The following is a 21400-nucleotide window of genomic DNA, read 5'->3' on the forward strand; positions in this document are numbered from 1 at the left end:
ACTATACATCTATGCAGTTTTGTATATATCATTTCAGAATACTGTCTTTTGTTTGATGTATTTATTTATTTTGTTTGATTGTCAGAAATAAAGATAAGGAAAAGATCAGACAACAGAGGATTCAAGAAGGAGTTGAAAAGAAATCTAAATACAAACCAAAAGTGAGCATTCATACAATAACATTCATTGATTTAACCTTTTGTGGGATTTTAATGTTTTTTTTTTAAAGTTTTCTGACGATTTTTGAAACTCCAAACGATTTAGAAGAATTTAGTGAAATCAATTCTCTTTTCCTGTTTGTGTGTGGGTATCAAGCTCATTAGCTCAGACCCCTGTTATATTTGACACAGGTCCAAAATTGTGGTACCGTGCACTGCTTCTTAGCATAACACTATATATATATATATATATATATACTCTTTTACTCATTTGACTGTGGCCATGCTGGAGCACCACCATTAGTCGAATAAATTGACCCCAGGACTTATTCTTTGTAAGCCTAGTACTTATTCTATCAGTCTCTTTTTGCTGAACCGCTAAGTGACTGGTACATAAACACACCAGCATCGGTTGTCAAGCAATGGTGGTGGGGACAAATACACATACACACACATATATATATATATATATATACACACACACATACATATGTATGTATATAAGTATATATGTGTGTGTGTATCATCATCATCATCATCGTCGTTTAACGTCCGTTCTCCATGCTAGCATGGGTTGGACGGTTCGACCGGGGTTCTGGGAAGCCAGAAGGCTACACCAGGCTCCAGTCTAATCTGGCAATGTTTCTACAGCTGGATGCCCTTCCTAACGCCAACCACTCCGTGAGTGTATATATATATATATATACACACACATACATTATATATCGTCATCATCATTTAATGCTTATGTTCCATGCTGGCATGGGTTGAATGTTTTGATGGGATCTGAAGAGAAAATGGTAAAAAGTATGAGATATTTTAAAGCGTCACTCAGTGGGACGGAACTCAAATCCATGTGGTTGGGAAGTGAACTTAACCACACTGCCATACCGGCACCTATTAATGTACTGGTGATAAATTTAAATGAAAATGCTATTCACCCAAACATCTGTGTGGAGCTGTTGATGTTTGAAATTATTATTCCTGTTGTTCTTGCTTTTTAACTTTAATTACAATCTGCTTATAATCTAAATAGACAGTTGCCTGGTCGAAGAAGAAAGAGAAGAAGGAAATAAAGAAAAAACGGCAAGAGACGAAGAAGAGCAAGAAGAAGAAGATGACAGACAGTGGACAGAAGAGTAAGCTTGAAGCAGCAGAGAAGTCAAGACTAGAAGAAATAAAAGACCTTCAGGATGATTATCGGTTATTAAAGAAACAAAAGAAAGGCAAAGTAAGGGAATACACGATTTTTTTACGAATTAATATTTGTCGGTTAATTATGTTCTGGGTCTGTTGAGATGGTTGGCATCTCTCATTTGCAATTTCTTCAGATTCTGATATAAAAACAAAAAGAAATTGTCCAAACTGCTGTTATATGGGAAGGTCTTGGAAGTAATAATTACTGGGTGTTATTGCTAGGAATGTGGAACAATGGAATCCAAAGACCTTGTCTTTAGTGTTGCATCTTATGACATAAGTACAGGGTTATGTATTTTGAGGGTGGAATCGTCATCATCGTTTAACGTCTGCTTTCCATGCTGGCATGGGTTGGGCTGTTTGACAGGAGCTGGCCAGGCAGAAGACTACTGTTTTGGCATGCTTTTCACAGCTGAATGCTTTTCCAAATGCCAATCACTTTACAATGCGGATTGGATGCTTTTAACATGGCACCAGCACTGGCAGGGTCACCAAGTAACATGCAAGACAAAAATCCCTTGAGAGGGGAGAGGGCATTGGAGGAGGTGATCTTGTGACAGAGAGACTGAAACAAGTGTCTTGCTGTATGTGCCTTCCATGTTGGTCTATGCAACATGGTTCAACAGGATCCAACAAGACTAGAGATTGCATTGATCTCCATTGTCCACTTTGACAGGGTTTTCTATGGTTGGATGCCCTTCCTAATGCCAACCACATTACAGTGTACTAAGTGTTTTAATTGTATCAACACTAGTGTGGTTGCCAAGTATCTTACAAAATGAAAAAAAAATAGCCTCCTCCACAACCAACTGGGAGTATAGTAGAGATGGAGGTGGTTTTATGCCTGGTAAACGAAAATAGTAACTAAAAACGAGGAAAAAAATGTGTTTTGTATATTAAAAGCAATGTACCATTCCCAACAAAATTTGAAATCAGAATCACAAAAAAAAAACCCCAAGCCATGTGGTTGAAAACTGCCATGTCTTAAATAGATGTATAGGAGACCAAGCACCTTAAGACTAGGGAGCCAGATGAACGTAAGTCCATTTGGCACAATAATTGTTACTAATAGTTAAATATGGAATACAAGCCAAATTATCACAGACTAAGCACAAACTTGCAAATAAATTGCTTACAGTATGTTGGTAGTTATGTCAAGAGGGTACATCACCTTATTATATCCACTTTCCCAGTATACATAACCCATACCTGATATGTCTTACATTATCTAATGACTGTGTTACCTTTAAGCATTTTTTTTTTAAATACTTAAATGAAAAATTTTCCTTGAAAAATGAAAGGAATGTTAAACTTTCATCTGCCTATCAGCTATTTGTGATGAGGAGATGATAACAAAACATTATCAGAGATGCACTATCCTGGTGGACAATTGGAGTAATACAAAAATACAAGTTTTACATCTTGTATGGTAGTTTGCTTGACCAAAATATAAACAGCTAATCTGCAAGAAGATAAAAGTTCAAATATGATACACACATAACCAGTGATGACTGGTCAATACCCAGAAACTTGGGTCCATGTGTATCACGTCAGGCTGGAGATGGGAATACTGCAAATACTGATACGGCACAGGGGAGATGTCTTCCTGGGGCTACAAGCTACAATAGCATCGACCCTTATGGGTTAGCCACATTTAGGTGGCAAATATACTTCATAACTTAGTTTACTTATGATAAATATTTCCCCTTATAAAATTACTCTGAAATATTTTTCAATAAATGTATGATGGGACAGACTAAATTTGTTTTAGCAAAGAAAATATACTTGTAAAACAGTGTCTTTTATATAAGGAAATAATTCAAACAAACAAAAAATATTTTAGGCTTTTTACTTTTATTAAAAAAGTACTAACCAAAATCATTTCTATTTACAAATCTTTTAAATATCATCATTTTGAAGCTGTTAATCCTTGTAAATCCTTACATAAACTCATTTACTTCAGCTCCGTTAATACCAACTTTGGATGCTTTCTTTGTTTTTTGACAGATTTCTGAAGAAGACTTTGAGAAACAGTTTACAGAATCCTGACAGTGATTTAGGAAGCTATCAAGCTTCTCTTTTGTAAATATTAAATAAATGCTATATTTTATAATTTGTATCACAGGTCTTTTCTTTATCAAAAAGAAAATGTTCGATGTTGTGCCATCTCTTAGACTGGTGACATTGATGTAGTTGATGTCTGGTTTTAACATGTAGACATATGTGGGGAGGGGAAGTAGGATTGGGAGATGTTTTAGGTTGGTTTCGGTGAAGATGTAGAAACAGTACATCTGTACAATAGTGATTAATGGTCAATGATTGAATGGCCTTCTTTAATGTTGCAGTTTTAAGACGTCTGCGATGTTTTCTTCAGTGAATGCAGCAGTATTCCTAGAAAAAAAAGAAAAGAAAAAATTACCAAAAGTCTGCAAGCACCCTTAACCACTATGACATATGCCTGTGGGTATATGGCGTTGACAAAAAAAATTGTCTTATATTTATTTTGTAAACAAACAATACAATATTACATAAGCATTTTATAACATTTCTTTTCTGGAAACTTGCAGTGTACCGGCAGCTGATGGCTCGTGGATCAGCACTGGTCCATGGATCACCACTTTGAGCAGCAGTGTGACATGACTCAACACATTGTCTCGTGAAGGTCACTGCTATCTCTCACTGTACATGCAACCGTCTGCTGCCATCTGTTGATGTGCTACAGAACAAGTCCGAGAACTTTTTGATATCACTTTGTACAAAAAGTTTTTAAGATTGTAAGGTTTGATTAGATGGTGATGTAGCTGCAATCTCAAATAAGGTTGTGTGACTGCATGGAGGCTTCCTGACTATATTTTCTTTTGTTAAAGCCAATGTTTAACATCTGGATGCCTTCTGATCCTATAACCAACATAGGATACCCCCATAGGTGAAAAATGACATGTTTTCAATCATTTTGAACCGCATCCTCTTATAAGGTTAATCACCACTAGATTCTCCACTTCAACCATCATCATTGTTTTAATATCATCTTTTCCATGTTTACATGGGTCAGATGAGATTTGTTGAGGCAGATTTTCTGTGGCCGGATGCTTTTCCTGTTGCCAACCTTCACTTGTTTCCACAGTAACATTTTCCTCTGATGTAGACAGGTTTTCACAGAAGGCTGCAAACAGACGTCACCATTTGTATGATGGTAAAGCTTGTTTACAAATAGGGCATATTAAGATCACATACACGAGGTAACATTTCCTTAAGTCCAGGCATGTTTCCATGGAAGTTTGTAAACAAATATTTCTGCTTGTAAAAAGGAAAATTTTGTTTACAATTTGTGTGCAGTCTCAAGTCAAGGACACACACACAACAGGCATTTTTTTTGCAGTTTTCAGTGCTTAATTCACTCACAAGGATATATATGGCCAGAGGCTTACAGCTGAAAATTTTTGTCTTAAGCTCTATGTACTGAGTGCTAAATCGGAAACCATGTGGTTAAGAAGTGAACTTTATAACATTCCGAACAGCAGAATAGCCATCCTCATCCATTTACCCCAATATTTTCTATAATCTACTGAATATAACAAATAAGTGATGGGAGTATTTGTTTGGTGATGCAGTACAATGTCTGCATTTCATCCATCGATCAATGATAAAGTAAATGGTAGTTGTGGTGTTCATGCCTTTTCCCTCTGGAGCAATAGCAGAATGCATGAAATGAAATAAGCTGTGGACTCAGCATTATTATCTAACATACATTTTTTTTTTTCCATGCTGGCATGGGTTGGATGATCTGACAAGCTGCAAGGCTGCACCAACATGGCTTCTACAGCTGGAAGCCCTTCCTAATGCAAACCACTCTACTGAGTGTATTGAGCACTTTTTTTTTCGTTCCACCAGCACTGGTGAGGTCACCATGTAAGGAACTTGCAAGAAAAGAACAGATAGAAGGAAAAAGCCTCCATGACTAAATGGTAGGGGCAGCCACACTATTTGAGAGGAAGAGAAGGGGTAAATGGTTCTATACCAGGTGCTGAGAAGCTAAAGTGTGATAGAGCAACAAGCCCAAGTGTCTTGATTACTTTTAAGGAGATACAAGGCTACGCTGCATTATATACAAGTGGGTGGAAGTAGCTGGGAAAAAGGTGGAGACAGGATGCCCGAATATCTCAGCACAACTATTGTACACTAACACCTCCTGACAAATAAAATATCCTTTTCTACTCTAGGCACAAGGCCCGAAATTTTTGGGGAAGGGGCCAGTTGATTATATTGACCCCAGTACACAACTGGTATTTAATTTATCGACCCCGGAAGGATGAAAGGCAAAGTCAACCTTGGCGGAATTTGAACTCAGAACATAAATACAGACAAAATACTGCTAAGCATTTTGCCTCACGTGCTAATGTTTCTGCCAGCTTGCCGCTTTATAAAATAATCTTTTCTACTCTTGGCACAAGGCCTGAAATTTTGGGGGAGTGGGCCAGTTGATTAGATCGACTCCAGTATGCAAATGGTAATTAATTTATAGAGCCTGAAAGGACAAAAGGCAAAGTCGACCTTGGTGGAATTTGAACTCAGAATGTAAAGACAGAGAAAATACTGCTAAGCATTTCACCTGGCATGCTAACATTTGACAAATGAAATATCGCAATAAAATTGTGTACTCACCTGTGGCTACTGACACATTGAGGGAATCAATATCAAGCTGTTCATTGTCCACATGGGAACGGATTGTCACCAGATGGTCACACAAACGCAACATCTGTTTGGAGACACCAGTACCTTCATTACCTAATAGAGATAAATGATTACATACAGTGACTTGTAGATAACGCATGTTACTGTTTAATTTCAGGTCAAACTTAATTCCAGATCAAGCAGGCTTGCAATCAAGAGCATTCTAGCTGTTACTGTCATGTCTTTTATTCATAATATGTCTAGGATTACAGTATATATGTTCTTCATTTACTAAGACAAAAACAAGTGATCTAGTTTCTATTTCTAGCAAGACAAGCAACCACATTAACCTTTTTGTTACCAAATTTCCGTTGGACTGTCTGTTTCAATTAATTTTGAAAATAATGAAGTTAGTAAAGTGATTTTCTCATTATTAAGCTAGAGTTTGAAATATAAAATAACATGACGATTCATCAGAAAATAGCAACCAAAATCTCATGACTTACCAACAATGAGTACTGTTGGATCACGGAGGCAGATATCTCCAATTTGTTTCAAAGTCTTTCCCTCAAACTCACAATTCTTACCAACAGTTCCTACAAGTTTCCATCCATATTTCTTTAGGTTCTGTAAATAAAAAATAAAAAGAAGATATATATATCATCATCATTTGACATCAATCTTTCATACTGGCATGAGATGGATGGTTTGACAGTCTTTGTCAATGATAACCAAGGACATCACATAGGAGAAGAGGACAGGGCATGGTGCGTCTGGCTGTGGTCAATCAGTCTGATGCGAGCTCAAAAGGCTCTGCCACACATTGAACTCTGGTGGTATGCTGGGACTGAATGCAAAGGGTTGGCTCTGGACTTGCACAGTTCACATTTCTTCCCTATTTCTTTATTGCCCACGAGGGGCTAAACACAGAGGGAACAAACAAGGACAGACAAAGGGATTAAGTCGATTACATCGACCCCAGTGCGTAATTGGTACTTAATTTATCGACCTCGGTGGAATTTGAACTCAGAACATATCAACAGACGAAACACTGTTAAGCATTTTGCCCGGCGTGCTAACGTTTCTGCCAGCTTGCCGCCCTTAAAAGTTCATGCTTTCTTTCTGCCCCTACAAACCTGTTCTATTTGTAGGAGGTGGCACCCATGTTGTTGCAGCTTCACCAGGCATGGCAGTCATGTACTTACATTTGCCTTGTGTTCGGGGACATGGGAGGTTGGTGTCCAGCTAAAATTACAAGGATAGGGAGAGTGGTAATATGCATTCTTTTATTCTTTTACTTGTTTCAGTCATTTGACTGCAGCCGTGCTGAAGTACTGCCTTTAGTCAAACTAACTGATGCCACATCATCATTGTCATCATTTAACATCCGTTTTCCATGCTGGCATGGGTTGGACTGAGGACTTATAAGCCAGAGGCTGCACCAGGCTCAATCTGATCTCGCAAAGTTTCTATAGCTAGATGCCCTTCCTAGAGTGTAGTGGTTGCTTTTATGTGCCACCAGCAAGAGGGCCAGTCAGGCGGTTCTAGCAACAATTACGCTCAAAAGGTGTTTTTTATGCGCTACCTGCACGGGAGCCAGTCCGGCGGCACTGGCAACGACCACGCTCGAATGTTGTTTTTCATGTGCCACTGGCACATACGCCAGTAGGGCTTTTTTCATTTCCATCTACCAAATCTACTCACAAGGTTTTGGTCAGCCCAAGGCTATAATAGAAGACACTTGCCTAAGGTGCCACGCAGTGGGACTGAACCCGGAACCATGTGGTTTATTTTTTATAGTAGTATCTATTGTAACAGTCAAGTAAGCAAAATAACATTTTTTTTGCTGAAGGAGTCATGTCTGTAGTAAGGTCTGAATTGAAGACCATGTTGAAAGAGGTTTAGGACCTTGTCCACACAGCCATTGTATCACAAATAAAATAACCAACAGAAAAAGCAGCAAAATTAAAGTACTGGGCGACTGATCTAATAGCTAATGATTTCATGACAAGCTCCAGATAAATTATGGATATAAGCACAGGCATGGCTGTGTGGTTAAGAGGCTTGCTTTGCAGCCAGGTGGTTTTGGGTTCAGTTCCACTGCATGGCACCTTGGGCACATGTCTACTATAGTTTACTTTGAGAACAAATTTGGTAAACAAATAGTGGATGCCTGTCATGGATATACATGTGTGTATGTGTCTTCATGTTTGTGTTTGTCCCCTGACACTGCTTGACAACCAGTGCTGGTTTTTTAGCAGTTCAGCAAAAGGGATTCATGGAATAAGTACAAGACTTAAAAGTAAGTACTGGGACTGTATTTGTAGTGCCCCAGCATGGTCACAGTCCAATGAGTGCAACAAAGCACCCACTACACTCTCGGAGTGGATGGCATTAGGAAGGGTATCCAGCTGTAGAAACTTTGCCAGATCAGATTGGAGCCTGGTGCAGCCTACTGGCTCGTCAGACCTCAGTCAAACCATCCAACCCATGCTAGCATGGAATGCGGATGTTAAACGACGAAGACGATGATGATGTGTTCAGGCAGCTGTGCTTGAGCACACGAAGATAACTAAAACAGGGGAACGATTTTGAACATGATTGCTGTTGAGTTTGCTTTTTCATTGATTTAACTAAAATTAGTGAATTTCAAAACTACAGCTTTCTTTTATAACTATTTTTTAATCTTTTTCTACAGCTTACTCTCTGAAAAAGCACAATTGTATTGTTTGCCTGTAAGTAATAAGACTAGTCAGCTGCTTTTGTAATTTTATTGATAATCAGGAAACCATCATCATCATCATTTTCCATGCTAGCATGGGTTGGACAGTTTGACCGGGGTCTGGGTAGCCAGGAGGCTGCACCAGGCTCCAGTCTGATCTGGCAGTGTTTTTACAGCTGGATGCCCTTCCTAACGCCAACCACTCCGTGAGTGTAGTGGGTGCTTTTTACGTGCCACTGGCACAAGTGCCAGGGGAGGCTGGCAACAGTCACAATCGGTTGGTGCTTTTTACGTGCCACCAGCACGAAAGCCAGTCAAGGTGGCGCTGGCATCGACCACGTATGGATGGGGCTTGGTCGATGCCAGCACCACCTTGACTGGCTTCCGTGCTGATGGCACGTAAAAAGCACCAAATGATTGTGGCCGTTGCCAGCATGCTGGTGGCATGTAAAAAGCACCCACCCAATCAGTCATAATTGATTGGTTTCGTACATATGGTCGGTCCTTTTATTTCAACACTTGCCTAAATCAGAGTAGGAGTTTGTCTTACAATGAGCCAGTCTACATCTGTATAGAGAAACAAAATAAAGAAAGATTTATAAATAAGAAGTTAAGTTACCCTTAAGAGAGACATCAGAGTTTGTTCTGTGTTGGTAAATGCCATTGGAAGCAACTCTAAGGCCCCAGCACTGCTTTTGCTCACCACAGGGTTTATTATGGAACTGAAACCAAAATTCAAGACAGTAAGAAAATAGAGTTAAGTAATCTGCTCAATCTTGCTTCCCCAAGGACTGCATTCCTGTGGCACTGGCATCCTTGGCCATATTTCCCACCTCAACTCTTAGACAACAGCAGTTCAGGTTGAACATTTACCACACGAAATCCAAGCAATCCCTCCCACCCAGCAATCTCTTTGTCCCCTCAATCTAAAATGAGGATTTTCAGCCTTTCTCAATCCCAAGTATAATGAACAAGGAGCTAAAAGTGCTACAGCACACTGTTAGTTTCCTTTATACTTTTGTGCAGGCATGGCTATGAGGTAAGAAATTTGCTTCTCAACCACACGGTTCCAGGTTCAGTCCCACTGTGTCTTCTACAATAGTCCCAGGTCAACCAAAGCTTTGTGAGTGGATTTGACTGATGATGCCAGTACCACCTGACTGGCCCTCGTGCCAGCGGCACATAAAAAGCATCAACTACATTCTCGGAGTGGTTGGCATTAGGAAGGGCATCCAGCTGTAGAAACTTTACCAGATCAGATTGGAGCCTAGTGCAGCCTTCTGGCTTGCCAGCCCTCAGTCAAACCGTCCAACATGGAAAGCAGACATTAAACGATGATGATGATGATGAAATCTGGAAGAAACCTGCCTGTTGTATGTATATATATATATATATGTGTGTGTCTGTGTTTGTCCTCCACCATCACTGGACAACTGGTGTTGGTGTGTTTACATCCCTACAGCCATATGTAGCAGGTGTAGATGAGTAGCTGAAAATATTTGGTCCAAGGGGAACTAAACAGAATTTTCACCACCCACTGCAATCTACTCAGAAGAAATAATAAAAATAATGTAGTTTTTATACAAACTTTACTCTTTTAGTCATGTGACTGTGGCCATACTGGAGCATTGCCTTTAGTCGATCAAATCGACCCCAGGACTTATTCTTTGTAAGCCTAGTACTTATTCTATCGGTCTCCTTTGCTGAACCGCTAAGTTACGGGGACGTAAACACACCAGCATTGGTTGTCAAGCGATGTTGGGGGGACAAACACAGACACATAAACAGACACACACATATATATATATACGACAGGCTTCTTTCAGTTTCCGTCTACCAATTCCACTCACAAGGCTTTGGTCAGCCCGAGGCTATAGTAGAAGACACCTGTCCAAGGTGCCACGCAGTGGGACTGAACCCGGAACCATGTGGTTGGTGAGCAAGCTACTTACCACACAGCCACTCCTACGCCTACTGTGCATATAATATTCATTCTTTAATTACAGCCACAGATGTGTTTGTGTATTATGCCATCTCACCTTCAACTAACAAGTACACATTAAACTAATGTACTCACACACACAGAGGTGTATTTATTTATCTAAAACTGAGGTTTCAAGCTACAGCTATTGCAATTATCATATTTCAAGCTATAGCTATTGTGACGCTCGTTCTTCTAAGTAAGCACTGAGTGCTTTATTTACAGTGATGACTGAATCATACCACCAAAACACTACCAACAACATCTATTTTCCATGCTGGCATGGACCGGATGGTTTGACAGGAACTAGCAAGGCAGAGGGTTGCACCAGGCTCCACTTGTCTGTTTTGGTATGATTTCTATGGCTGGATGCCCTTCCTAGTGCCCACCACTGTATAGAATGTACTTGGTTTTTTTTTTACATGGGGACCAGCAAAATGGAAAATTCGCTCCAAGACAAATTAAAATAAGTCACCTGTTTTCTTTTGAGAAAATGACTTTGTTTGCACCAAAGTAATATGCACTGCGTAAAATAGCACCAAAGTTCATGGGATCCTGAAAGTAAAGGAAGACTGGATTAGAAAACAAACCAAAAAGTTAACAAATGAAAACAGAGAAAAATATTTTTTTATACAAGCGTATTTTTATAATAAGCATAGGAGTGGCTGTTCCGAGTTCAGTCCCACTGCGTGGCACCTTGGGCAAGTGTCTTCTACTATAACCTTGGGCCAACCAAAGCCTTGTGAGTGGATTTGGTAGACATATATATATATATATATATATATGACAGGCTTCTTTCAGTTTCTGTCTACCAAATCCACTCACAAGGCTTTGGTTGGCCCAAGGCTATAGTAGAAGACACTTTCTCAAGGTGCCATGCAGTGGGACTGAACCTGGAACAATGTGGCAGGTAAGCAAGCTATTTTAATAACTAGTTGTCATCAACAACTCAGGCAATCGACAAACACACACATACTCACTTGACTTGAATCGTTAATTATTCAGTGGGTAGCGAGATAAATAAAATGGATCATGGCAAAAAAATCTTTGGAAAACATTGATGTAGATCATTTCCCCACCCTACCCTGTAATCATAAAACCTCGTTTTTTAACCAAAATTTAGTGGTTCAGAATATATTCAAATACTGATCACATTTCTTTTATTCTTTTACTTGTTTTAGTCATTTGACTGTGGCCATGCTGGAGCACCACCATTAGTTGAGCAAATCAACCCCCAGGACTTATTCTTTGTAAGCCTAGTACTTATTCTATCAGTCTGTTTTGCCGAACTGCTAAGTCATGGGGATGTAAACTCACCAACATCAGTTGTTAAGTGATGTTGTGGGGACAAACACAGACACACAAACATATACTCACACATTTTATATATATATATATATATTTTTATGATTGTAAGGTGGCGAGCTGGCAGAAACGTTAACACGCCGGGTGAAATACTTAGTGGTATTTTGTCTGCCGTTACATTCTGAGTTCAAATTCTGCCGAAGTCGACTTTGCCTTTCATCCTTTTGGGGCTCGATAAATTAAGTACTAGTTACACACTGGGGTCGATCTAATCGACTTAATCCCTTTGTCTGTCCTTGTTTGTCCCCTCTATGTTTAGCTCCTTGTGGGCAATAAAGAAATATACAGTTAACATGTAAAAACATCCATGCTAGTGCCATGAAAAGAGTACTTGCATGCTGGTGCCACATAAATAGCACCTGTGCTGGTGTGACAGAAAAAAATACACTCTGTAAAGTGGTTGTCATTAGGAAAGGCATGCAGCTGTAGAAACCATACTAAAACAGACAAGCAGAGCCCAGGCAGCTCTCCAGCTGACTAGCTCTAGTCAAACCATCCAACACCATGGCAGCATAGAAGATGGATGTTAAATGATGATAATGATGATGAAGTGGAGAGTTGTGAGATTTTTGTAAGGTGAATGGGAACAATTGATGCACACTGGCTCAATGAAATTACAGAGGAGTGGCTGGCTGATGTTTCCTGCAAGCTATGCATGTGTACACATTTTATAACAAGTGCACAAAGGAAAGATGAAATTGAATTTTTAAAATTTGTAACCTATTAGTGAGGGTGTTACAAGATCAAAGTTTTAATTTCTGGACTAGACAGTACATTGTGTTCTTAAGCAAAACACTCCACTCCACTTAGCTGTAAATAAGTGACCCTACAATGGACTGGTGTCTCATTCAAGAGGAATGTTATGATCTTGGTCACTTATATGCCAAGGAAATGGGTAACTAACCCTATGAGTCCTGGCACATGAGAGAGTACTTTACGTTTTTATAACAGTCGAGCATGATCATTGCCAGTGCCACTGGACTGGTTCCTGTGCAGGTAGCACGTAAAAAACACATTTTGAGCATGAGAACTGCCTAACTGGCCTCCATGCCTGTGGCACGTAAAAGCACCCACTACACTCTTGGTGTGGTTGGCGTTAGGAAGGGCACCCAGCTGTAGCAACTTTGCTAGATCAGATTGAGCCTGGTGCAGCCTCTGGCTCATCAGTCCTCAGTCAAACCGTCCATCCCATGCCAGCATGGAAAGCAGACGTTAAACGATGATGATGGATGTGAACATATACTTTGTACCAACAGAAAAAAATATCACGGAACATTGGTGGTGGATGATATAAATATTGGTTTCAAATTCTGGCACAAGGCCAGCAGTTTTTGGGAGGGGTTAAATTGATTAAATTGACCCCAGTGCTCAAATAGTACATATTTTATTGACTCTGAAAGGATGAGAGGCAAAGTCAACCCTGGTGAAATTAGAACACAAAACATGAAGACAAACAAAATGCTGCTAAATGTTTTGCCAATGCATGTTAATAATTCTGCCAGCTCACTGCTGCCTTGGTGGGTAATATAAATATTGACAATAAGGATGTTGGAAAGAAAGCGAAAGTACTTAACAAACCTGAACTTGATAAAGAACCAAGAATAACTGCTGCTCAGATGATTTCTTTTCAGTTTCTTGTAAACATAATTGACTGTTCAATAAAGAAATAAATTAAGTAATTAAATATAGAAAATAGACAACCACTCCTAAAAATATTTTTGTTCAATGAACAGAAACAGGGCCTCCATGCACTGCACAATCGATTTCACCTAAGACAGTCAAGATACCAGATAAAATGCCATACACTTTTCAGATTTACTCAGTCTAAATAGAGTTTGGATTCTGGTAATAGTTAGTTTAATTTTTTATCCATCATGAACATTTGAAGCTGTGACCAAAAATAAATCTGGCATTAAGAAAGAACAACAATCCTATTACAAAAGTCATACAAAGGATAAAGTAAAAATATATGTAATATGAGCATGGCTCAGTGGATGTTGTGTACTTGAGCAAGACACTTTATTTCAAGTTGCTCCAGTTCACTCAGTTGTAGACATGAGTTGTGATGTCCACTGCTGCTAAGCTGTATTGGCCTTTGCCTTTCTCTTGGACAACATTGATGGTGTGGGTCGGTGAGACTGTTGGTCTTTTACAAACAACCTTGCCTGGACTTGCAGAGCCTAGAAGGGGAATTTTCTAGGTGCAATCCTATGGTCATTTGTGACCAAAGGGGGACTTTTACATATGCAACTGTCATTATCATCTTGGCATGGATTGGACAGGTTCTCACAATTCTTCATTACCTAACATATACATCAACAGAGAGAGAGAGAGAAAGGATATGTGTGTGCAGGTGAATGCAGGTGTGAGCAATCTATTGTTTCCTTAAAACAGCCTCTGATTATGGGAAAGCTCCAAACTTTCAGTTTCTACTCTGAGGCATTGCACTTGTATTACACCAAGGAAATGTGAGTCTTTTGTAAATAGATGTGTGTCAAAAAACGCTTGAGTTTGAAATCTGTATGGAAGTCGGACCTTCATAAAGATCTGAAGATCTGTCTCTTCATTGCTGAAGTGGAGTCTGTGCTGTTGTACAGGTTTGAGGCTTGGATGCTAACCAAGAAACTCACTCAGATGATGGATGGGTGCTACACAAGAATGCCGAGGATGGCTCTGAACATTAATCAGTGTACATTGAGGATGAAGAACTCAGAGCTGTACGAGAGCCTCCCAAAAGTTAGCTTGAAAATAACACAAAGACTGGGGTGAGCTGGACATGGCCACCATCATTCAGAGTTGATACGGCACTCAGTGCTCTTGTGGGAGCCCCTACATGGACACACTAGAAGAGGGAGACCGAGGATGACATATGTTGATGCCCTAAGGACAGACACTGGTCTCTGGGAGACGCAGATCACGACAGCAATGATGAGGGACAAGGACTGGTGGAGAGAACTCGTCCATGGACCTCAGGAATTTTACCCATCCTTGATAGGTAGAAATAAGCTCCTGATGGTAAAATGGTTCTGTATGGCAATGAAGAGGTTGCCTTACAGGTGGGTGAGATGTGACACAGGAAAACAGGCAAATGACAAATGTCTACAAATAAATCAATAAAAAGGTGTATTGATCGAATTAAATTACCTGAATGTTTCTGGCTTCAGTTCCTCCATCTTAAGATAAGACACATCCATACATACACCCTGGGGGAAATTAAAAAAATAGGAATAAGATGTTAAGAAAAATATAAAAAGAATAACTTAAGGTGTATGAAGCAGTGTTGAACAAAACATATACACGTACAATCATATTTAACCCTTTCGTTACCAACACAGCTGAAACTGGCTCTGGCCCTGTAGTACAAATGTCTTGTTTCCATAAGTTTTGAATTAATGTTCCTAATACCAGCTTAATGATAACTAAGTTATTTTACAAAATTCTGTTATATCTAAAATAATTGAGAGAAATACAGAGCATCTCAAAATAAATAGAGTAACGAAAGGGTTGGCGCCTCGTGCCAGTGGAATGTAAAAAGGACCATCTGAACATGGCCGATGCCAGTGCCGCCTTGACCATGTGGATATGTTGAAGGTTAAGGTTGCAAGACACAACGAAGATCTTAGGAAAAATAAATAAGTAAATGAGTGGAAACTTTACTGGTGAGTGTTTTAAATAATAAGGCATTAAAAGAGAATGACTCTCCCCAGATTCAACAAAATATGCTTCAACACACAAACTCACATAAAGAATCTAGCAAACCAAATCCAAAAACGAAGTTGACATTTTTATTTTTGCCAAAAGTTTTAGGGATATTTAGTGAAATGGTTGCAACTTGCAAACTGACATTAATTTTCTGTAGTTCCAAGCTTCATTATTTCATTAATGATAATAATAATTGTTTAAAATTTTGGCATAAGGCCAATAATTTTAGTGGATGGAGATTAGTCAAATATACTAACCTCAGTACATGACTGGTACTCTATTTTATCAACCCCAAAAGAATGGAAAGCAAAGTTGATCTTGGCAGTATTTGAATTCAGAATGGAAAAAGCCAGAAGAAGTGCCACCAAGCAAATTGTCTGAGATGCTAATGATCTTGCCAGCTCACCATTTTATAAAAACAATTCAGTCTAATTTTGGAAGAAGGTCACCAATTTTGAGAGTAAGAGACAAGTCAATTTCATTGACCCCATTATTTGACTGGTGCTATACCTTATCGACCCCAAAAGGATGAAAAGGCAAAGTCGACCTCAGTGGAATTTGAACTCAGAATGTAAAGACAAGAAATGTTGCTAAGCATTTTGTTTTACATGCTAATGATTCTGCCAGCTTGCAGCCTAGATGATAATAATAACAATAACGAAGATGATAACTGGGGGCACAAAAATCAAAAGTTGATGAAGCTTACCTGGTGAGGCCGTGAACCAGACAATTTATCCAATTCTTCTTTATGAAATGCAGTCACTGTGATATTGCGTTCAATACCAAGGGAGATAATCTGCTGCAGCAGTTCAGACCGTTGTCCTGAAGATTTTTGTATATAGAGTTTGTGACAGGCACGACTGTTTTTCTTCAGTGCAAGCAGGACAGGATGAATTCCATACAAGATCTCACCAATAAGTTTTACATTGGAGCTAAAGTTTTTTCTGTAAAACAAAATAGATATAAAAAAAAAATAGATATAATTTTTTCCATAATCATTATCATCATCATCATTTAACAATCATCCATACTCGCATGGGTTGGACAGTTTGACCAGGGCTGGCAAGCTGGGAGACTGCACCAGATTCCATTCTGATTCGGCAAGGTTTCTACAGCTGAACTCCCTTCCAAACACCAACCACTCCAAGAGTGTAACAAGTACTTTTACATGCCACTGGCACAGGTGCCATCTGCATGACACCAGTACCTGCCACGACTGCGTTTAACCTTTAACACACAGTAGGCGCATCATGTCACTGTACGAGTTATCTGTCCCCTGTAGCAACAGGGCAGTGCCAGGGAAACAACTCTAGAGAAAATGCAGTGTGCTAAAGGTTAAGAAAGAAGCTAAATGGCACTCTGCTAAACAAATATGTATGTAAAGTTTTAACAATAATTACAACAATAGTTATAGTTTCAAATTTTGGTGCATTGATCCTAGTGATTAACTGGGACATATATAAAATCTAATAGGTTGAAAGACAAAGCTAACCTAGGTAGAATTTGAACTCAGGACACAACATAAAGCCAGAAGAAATACCACTAAGTAATTTGTTCAGCACTTTACCAATTCTACAGCTCACTACCATAATGATAATAATAATAACACTCAGAGAGTGCAAACCTCTGCCAACGCAACACTAACGTCCTCTTAACGATTAGCCAGAGATGATTTTTAAAATGAGAATATCTGAAATAAACTCAACTGCTCTCACAAACGAAAATACTAAAAATGAACCCAACCGATCTCAAAAATTAAGTAAAAAAACAGGAAAAATAATCCAGAATCCTTGTCCGGTACTGGATCAATCTCCAAATCTAATCAGTTCATGCCAGTCATAAGGCCAAACATCCCTGAAAGTTTCATCTGAATTCATCCAGTAGTTCTTGAGGTATCTTGTCCATGGATAAACAAACAAACACGACTGAAAACAATACCTTCGCCAAGGCGGAGGTAATAATAATAATTTGAACTCAGAAAGTAAAGATGAGTGAAATGTTGCTAAGCATTCCACCCAGTTTGCTAACGATTCTGCCAGCTCGCCACCTTAATAATAATAAAGCTTTCTACTAAATTTGAGGATAGGGGCTAAGTCGATTACATAAAGTCCAGTGTTTCACTGGTACTTAATTTATTGACCCTGAAAGGATAAAATTCAAAGTCGACCCAAGCAGATTTTGAACTCAGAACATAAAGATGGATGAAATACCACTAAGCATTTCACCTGGTTTGCTAATGATTCTGCCAGCTCACCAATTGAAGATAAAAGAAAAAAATTTTAAATAAAACCCATTAAAAAATAGATTTTTTTTCCCCCATCAACCAAAAACATCCTCATTGAATACTTTGGAGAAAGGGTTAAAGATGGTTGTTATTCCTATCAAAAATTAAGGACACGAGCAGAATAAGTGGAGTGAAGAAGTAATGACATCTCACCTTACAAAGGGAATTATATCTCTCAATCCACAGGACTCACAACTACAAATATGATTTGAGTGTAACAGAATAACATTCCAGAAGTAGAAAAGAAAAAGCTGTAAAATGATAAAAATAAAAAAGTGGAAAGAAATTACCTTCTCTTGCGTTTCCCCTCTCCTGGAAGATTATAGTTGTAATCTGGTAATGAAGACTTGTTAGAGAAATTGGAGGAAAATATCACATTCTTTACTTTGGTAAGCAGCAATTGTGTTTGCCTTAAATGGAAAAAATTAGTATTTTTCTCTCCAACAAGACGACTGCAACGGACAAATTGAAGCGGTAACTGGTAGGACATTTTTAGGAGAAATTCTATAGCTTATTTTCCTGCAAATGGAAAAAAATAAAATAAGCATTTGACAAGAGACAAAGTGTAAATGATAAAAAAATTCATTTCAAACATAGGTACAACTTAGGAGGATAAAAATAATTGATTAAATCAATTTCAATATTTGACTAGTTGATTAGCATTAATTTTATCAACCTCATTACCAGCATGGAGAACAGAGGTGATTGATGATGATGCTCAGAAGGATAAAAGATAAACTACTCTCCCTCCCTTTATTTTACATTCTATGGTTCACAGAATCCACCAAATTGATGCTCTCTTTCTCTTACCTCTATAGATTCTACAACATTCTTCCTACTGCATAATCTCAGTTTGATAGTGGCTGGTTGATTTCTCTAGTCATGCTTTACAACATACAGAGAGAAGTGGGGAGAGAAAGTAAAAACAAGACAGAGAGAAAATTAACATAAAAAGATGCAGGATGAATGTCATAACTTTCTGGAAAATACATGTTTGTAAATGAAATTTTGCAGGCACAGGTTTTCAATGGAAAAGATTGTGAATATGTTTATAAAAATTAGGATAGTAATAACATGTTTAATGAAAAAATTAGCTTTTTTTTTTAATCTTAAGATTATAAATATATTTCTTTTGAAAATTAGTATTCCTTTCCTCATTTTGTATAAGCATGAAGAAATTCGATAAAAGTTGAAGTATTGTATCATCATTAAACGTCCTTGTTCCATGCTGGCATGGGTTGGATGGCAGACGGACAATTGTGTGGTGGTGCAAAGTCCTGTTGCCAGACATAGGGTGTTCCAGCAGTCACCCTCTTGATCCAGGGCAACACAACCTCCTTCAGGCACTTGATGTAGGCCTACATGTTGAGCCTGGGGCCGTGTGGTAATTGTCTGTACACGGATAGTTTGACAAGATCCGATGTTTCTAAGAGCATTGAGCTCTAAGGTCAGCTTTGGCATAGATTTTGCAGCTGGATGCCCTTCCTAACACCAACCACTTTACAGTGTGGATGGGGTACCTTATTTCTTGTCATCTTCCCTAATTGAGGTCACCATACAGTTCACTAACTACTGAAGGGGAGACTGTATGGGAAGGTAGATGAGGGGTGGGAGGCAGACTGCCAAAATGAATAGGGTTGAATGGTGGATGAAACAAGAACCACGAGAAGGGGAAAATAGAGAGATGCAGTATAGGGGCAGTAAGCAGCAGGAGTAGTAACGAAAATATAGTTCGTAGGGGATGGGGAAGGACAAGCGCCGCCCCGACTGGCTTCTGTGCCGGTGGCACATAAAAAGCACCATGCGAACGTGGCCGTTGCTAGCGCCGCCTTGGCTGGCTTCCGTGCCGGAGGCACGTTAAAAGCTCCAACCGATCAGTGGTTGGCGTTAGGAAGGGCATCCAGCTGTAGAAACTCTGCCAGATCAGACTGGAGCCTGGTGCAGCCCCTAGCTTCCCAGACCCCGGTCGAACCGTCCAACTCGTGCTAGCGCGGAAAACGGACGTTAAACGATGATGATGATGATGAGTACTCTGTGGAGCTGGTGGGAGCAGAGGGAAGAGGCTGATAATGTATGAGGCAGGGGAACCCAAAACATAACACTTCTACAACTCAGTTTTGCGTCAGTCATTTTGAGAACTTCACATCGTCAAAAATCCTGGTCCTTTGTCATCTCATACGTCAGGTTTGGGGTCCTGAGGTTACCCTTCACCACTTCATCCATCTCTTCTCTTCCCACAGGTTCCAGCCACATTAAGTGAATGACACGTCTTTATAAAGCTGTCCTCATCCATACACACCGTGTCCATACCAGTGGAGTCTTCTTGTGCACATTTGATTCCTCTTAGACTCAGTTTTCTTATCAGCACCTTTGTACTAATTCTTTCACACACTCTCACATTGCACATTCAATGGAACATGCTTGCTTCATTTCTTTCCACTCTGCTTAAAGTGCCACATACTGGAACTGAGCCCAAATCCAAAAGGTTGGAAAGCAAGCTTCTCAATCATACAACTATGCCTACACCTGTTTGAATTATATATTTTAAACGGAGGAGATCATAGTTTTGTAAACAATTTTTTTAATTATAAATTAAAGTTTCACCGATGCTTTACAGATTCTGTTAATCCGCTATCTTATTCGTGACAGCATTTCCGAAAGCCAGCTCCAATGTATCTTTTTCCTATTAAGTGTGGTTTGAGGGAAATTTAGTTGTTATTGTTCGTAGGTCGAGCGACCTTGCAATGGTTTTCTTGCGGGTTCTTAGCTGTCGATGTGTGTGAATGTATCAAAACCGCAAAACGTACATCTCAACAGAAAATACAAACAGCACTGAATAGTGAAGAGGTGGGAATAAAAATAAAAGAAAAAACTTATGCAGGTAAACGTTGTCAAAATGCTAAGGAAAACTTAAAGGAAGCACGTGTTTTCAAATTGATAGAAGCAATAAAAAATACACAAAATTACAGAAAGAATATAATTGCACGTCAAATTTTTCATACTCCTATTTCGTATTTTTTTCGACGTCAAGCCAAAGGACAACATGAAAGCCACACAATTCCTTCGAAGAGTTCGATTCCTCGTGTGACATTGAATGTTTAGGTATTTAAGTTGGCCTTGGCGGAGTAATGGGAATAAAATCCCTCGTATAATTTTTGTGATAACCAGCATGCAAGGGAAACAACTCTTAGAGAGTCAAGACTATTGAAAAGGTTGCCAGACGCAACGAAAATTTTAGGAAAATAAAAATAAGAAATAAGTGGAAATTTTACCGGTGTGTGTGTTACATTATCAGGCACAAAAAGAAAATGACTCTCCCC

General features: G+C 39.1%; 2 protein-coding genes across 7 annotated transcripts in view; one reads left to right on the forward strand and one right to left on the reverse strand.

Moving 5' to 3' along the window:
• The window catches only part of LOC115213351 (ATP-dependent RNA helicase DDX55), a 32514-nt gene extending 29046 nt beyond the window's left edge, over nucleotides 1-3468 (forward strand). For both annotated transcript variants that reach the window (XM_029782289.2, XM_036503961.1), the window contains 3 exons: nucleotides 86-161; nucleotides 1195-1389; nucleotides 3363-3468. In XM_029782289.2, the coding sequence (XP_029638149.1) occupies nucleotides 86-161; nucleotides 1195-1389; nucleotides 3363-3404 (313 nt within the window). In that variant the 3' untranslated portion in view covers nucleotides 3405-3468. The remainder of the gene's footprint in view (nucleotides 1-85; nucleotides 162-1194; nucleotides 1390-3362) is intronic.
• Nucleotides 3469-3511: 43 nt separating this feature from the next.
• Nucleotides 3512-21215, reverse strand: LOC115213352 (rRNA methyltransferase 1, mitochondrial). Of its 5 annotated transcripts, none has more exons than XM_029782291.2 (11): nucleotides 21083-21215; nucleotides 18891-18965; nucleotides 18371-18599; nucleotides 16503-16740; nucleotides 15239-15297; nucleotides 13673-13745; nucleotides 11205-11284; nucleotides 9368-9470; nucleotides 6533-6653; nucleotides 6018-6140; nucleotides 3512-3746 (listed from the first exon to the last, which is right to left on the reverse strand). In XM_029782291.2, exons 3-11 carry the CDS (start codon nucleotides 18568-18570, stop codon nucleotides 3703-3705), a joined length of 1041 nt encoding a protein of 346 aa, XP_029638151.1. In that variant the 5' UTR covers nucleotides 18571-18599; nucleotides 18891-18965; nucleotides 21083-21215; the 3' UTR covers nucleotides 3512-3702. The 5 variants fall into 5 exon arrangements, with proteins under 5 accessions (XP_029638151.1, XP_029638150.1, XP_029638152.1 ...); XM_029782290.2 differs by having other exon boundaries at nucleotides 21048-21215; XM_029782292.2 differs by lacking the exon at nucleotides 18891-18965.
• Nucleotides 21216-21400: the final 185 nt, after the last annotated feature.

Source organism: Octopus sinensis, linkage group LG6 (genome assembly GCF_006345805.1).
Source record: "Octopus sinensis linkage group LG6, ASM634580v1, whole genome shotgun sequence".
Taxonomy (NCBI): Eukaryota; Metazoa; Mollusca; class Cephalopoda; order Octopoda; family Octopodidae; genus Octopus; species Octopus sinensis.

What these genes read in the sequence shown, in the direction of transcription:
- LOC115213352 (XM_029782292.2), bottom strand. Translation starts at nt 18,570, where the DNA reads ATGTCCTACCAGTTACCGCTTCAATTTGTCCGTTGCAGTCGTCTTGTT. An exon ending in CTGGTTCACGGCCTCACCAG is followed by an intron (nt 15,298 to 16,502) that starts GTAAGCTTCATC and finishes AATTTCCCCCAG; the next exon opens with GGTGTATGTATGGATGTGTC. An exon ending in TCCAACAGTACTCATTGTTG is followed by an intron (nt 6,141 to 6,532) that starts GTAAGTCATGAG and finishes TATCTCTATTAG; the next exon opens with GTAATGAAGGTACTGGTGTC.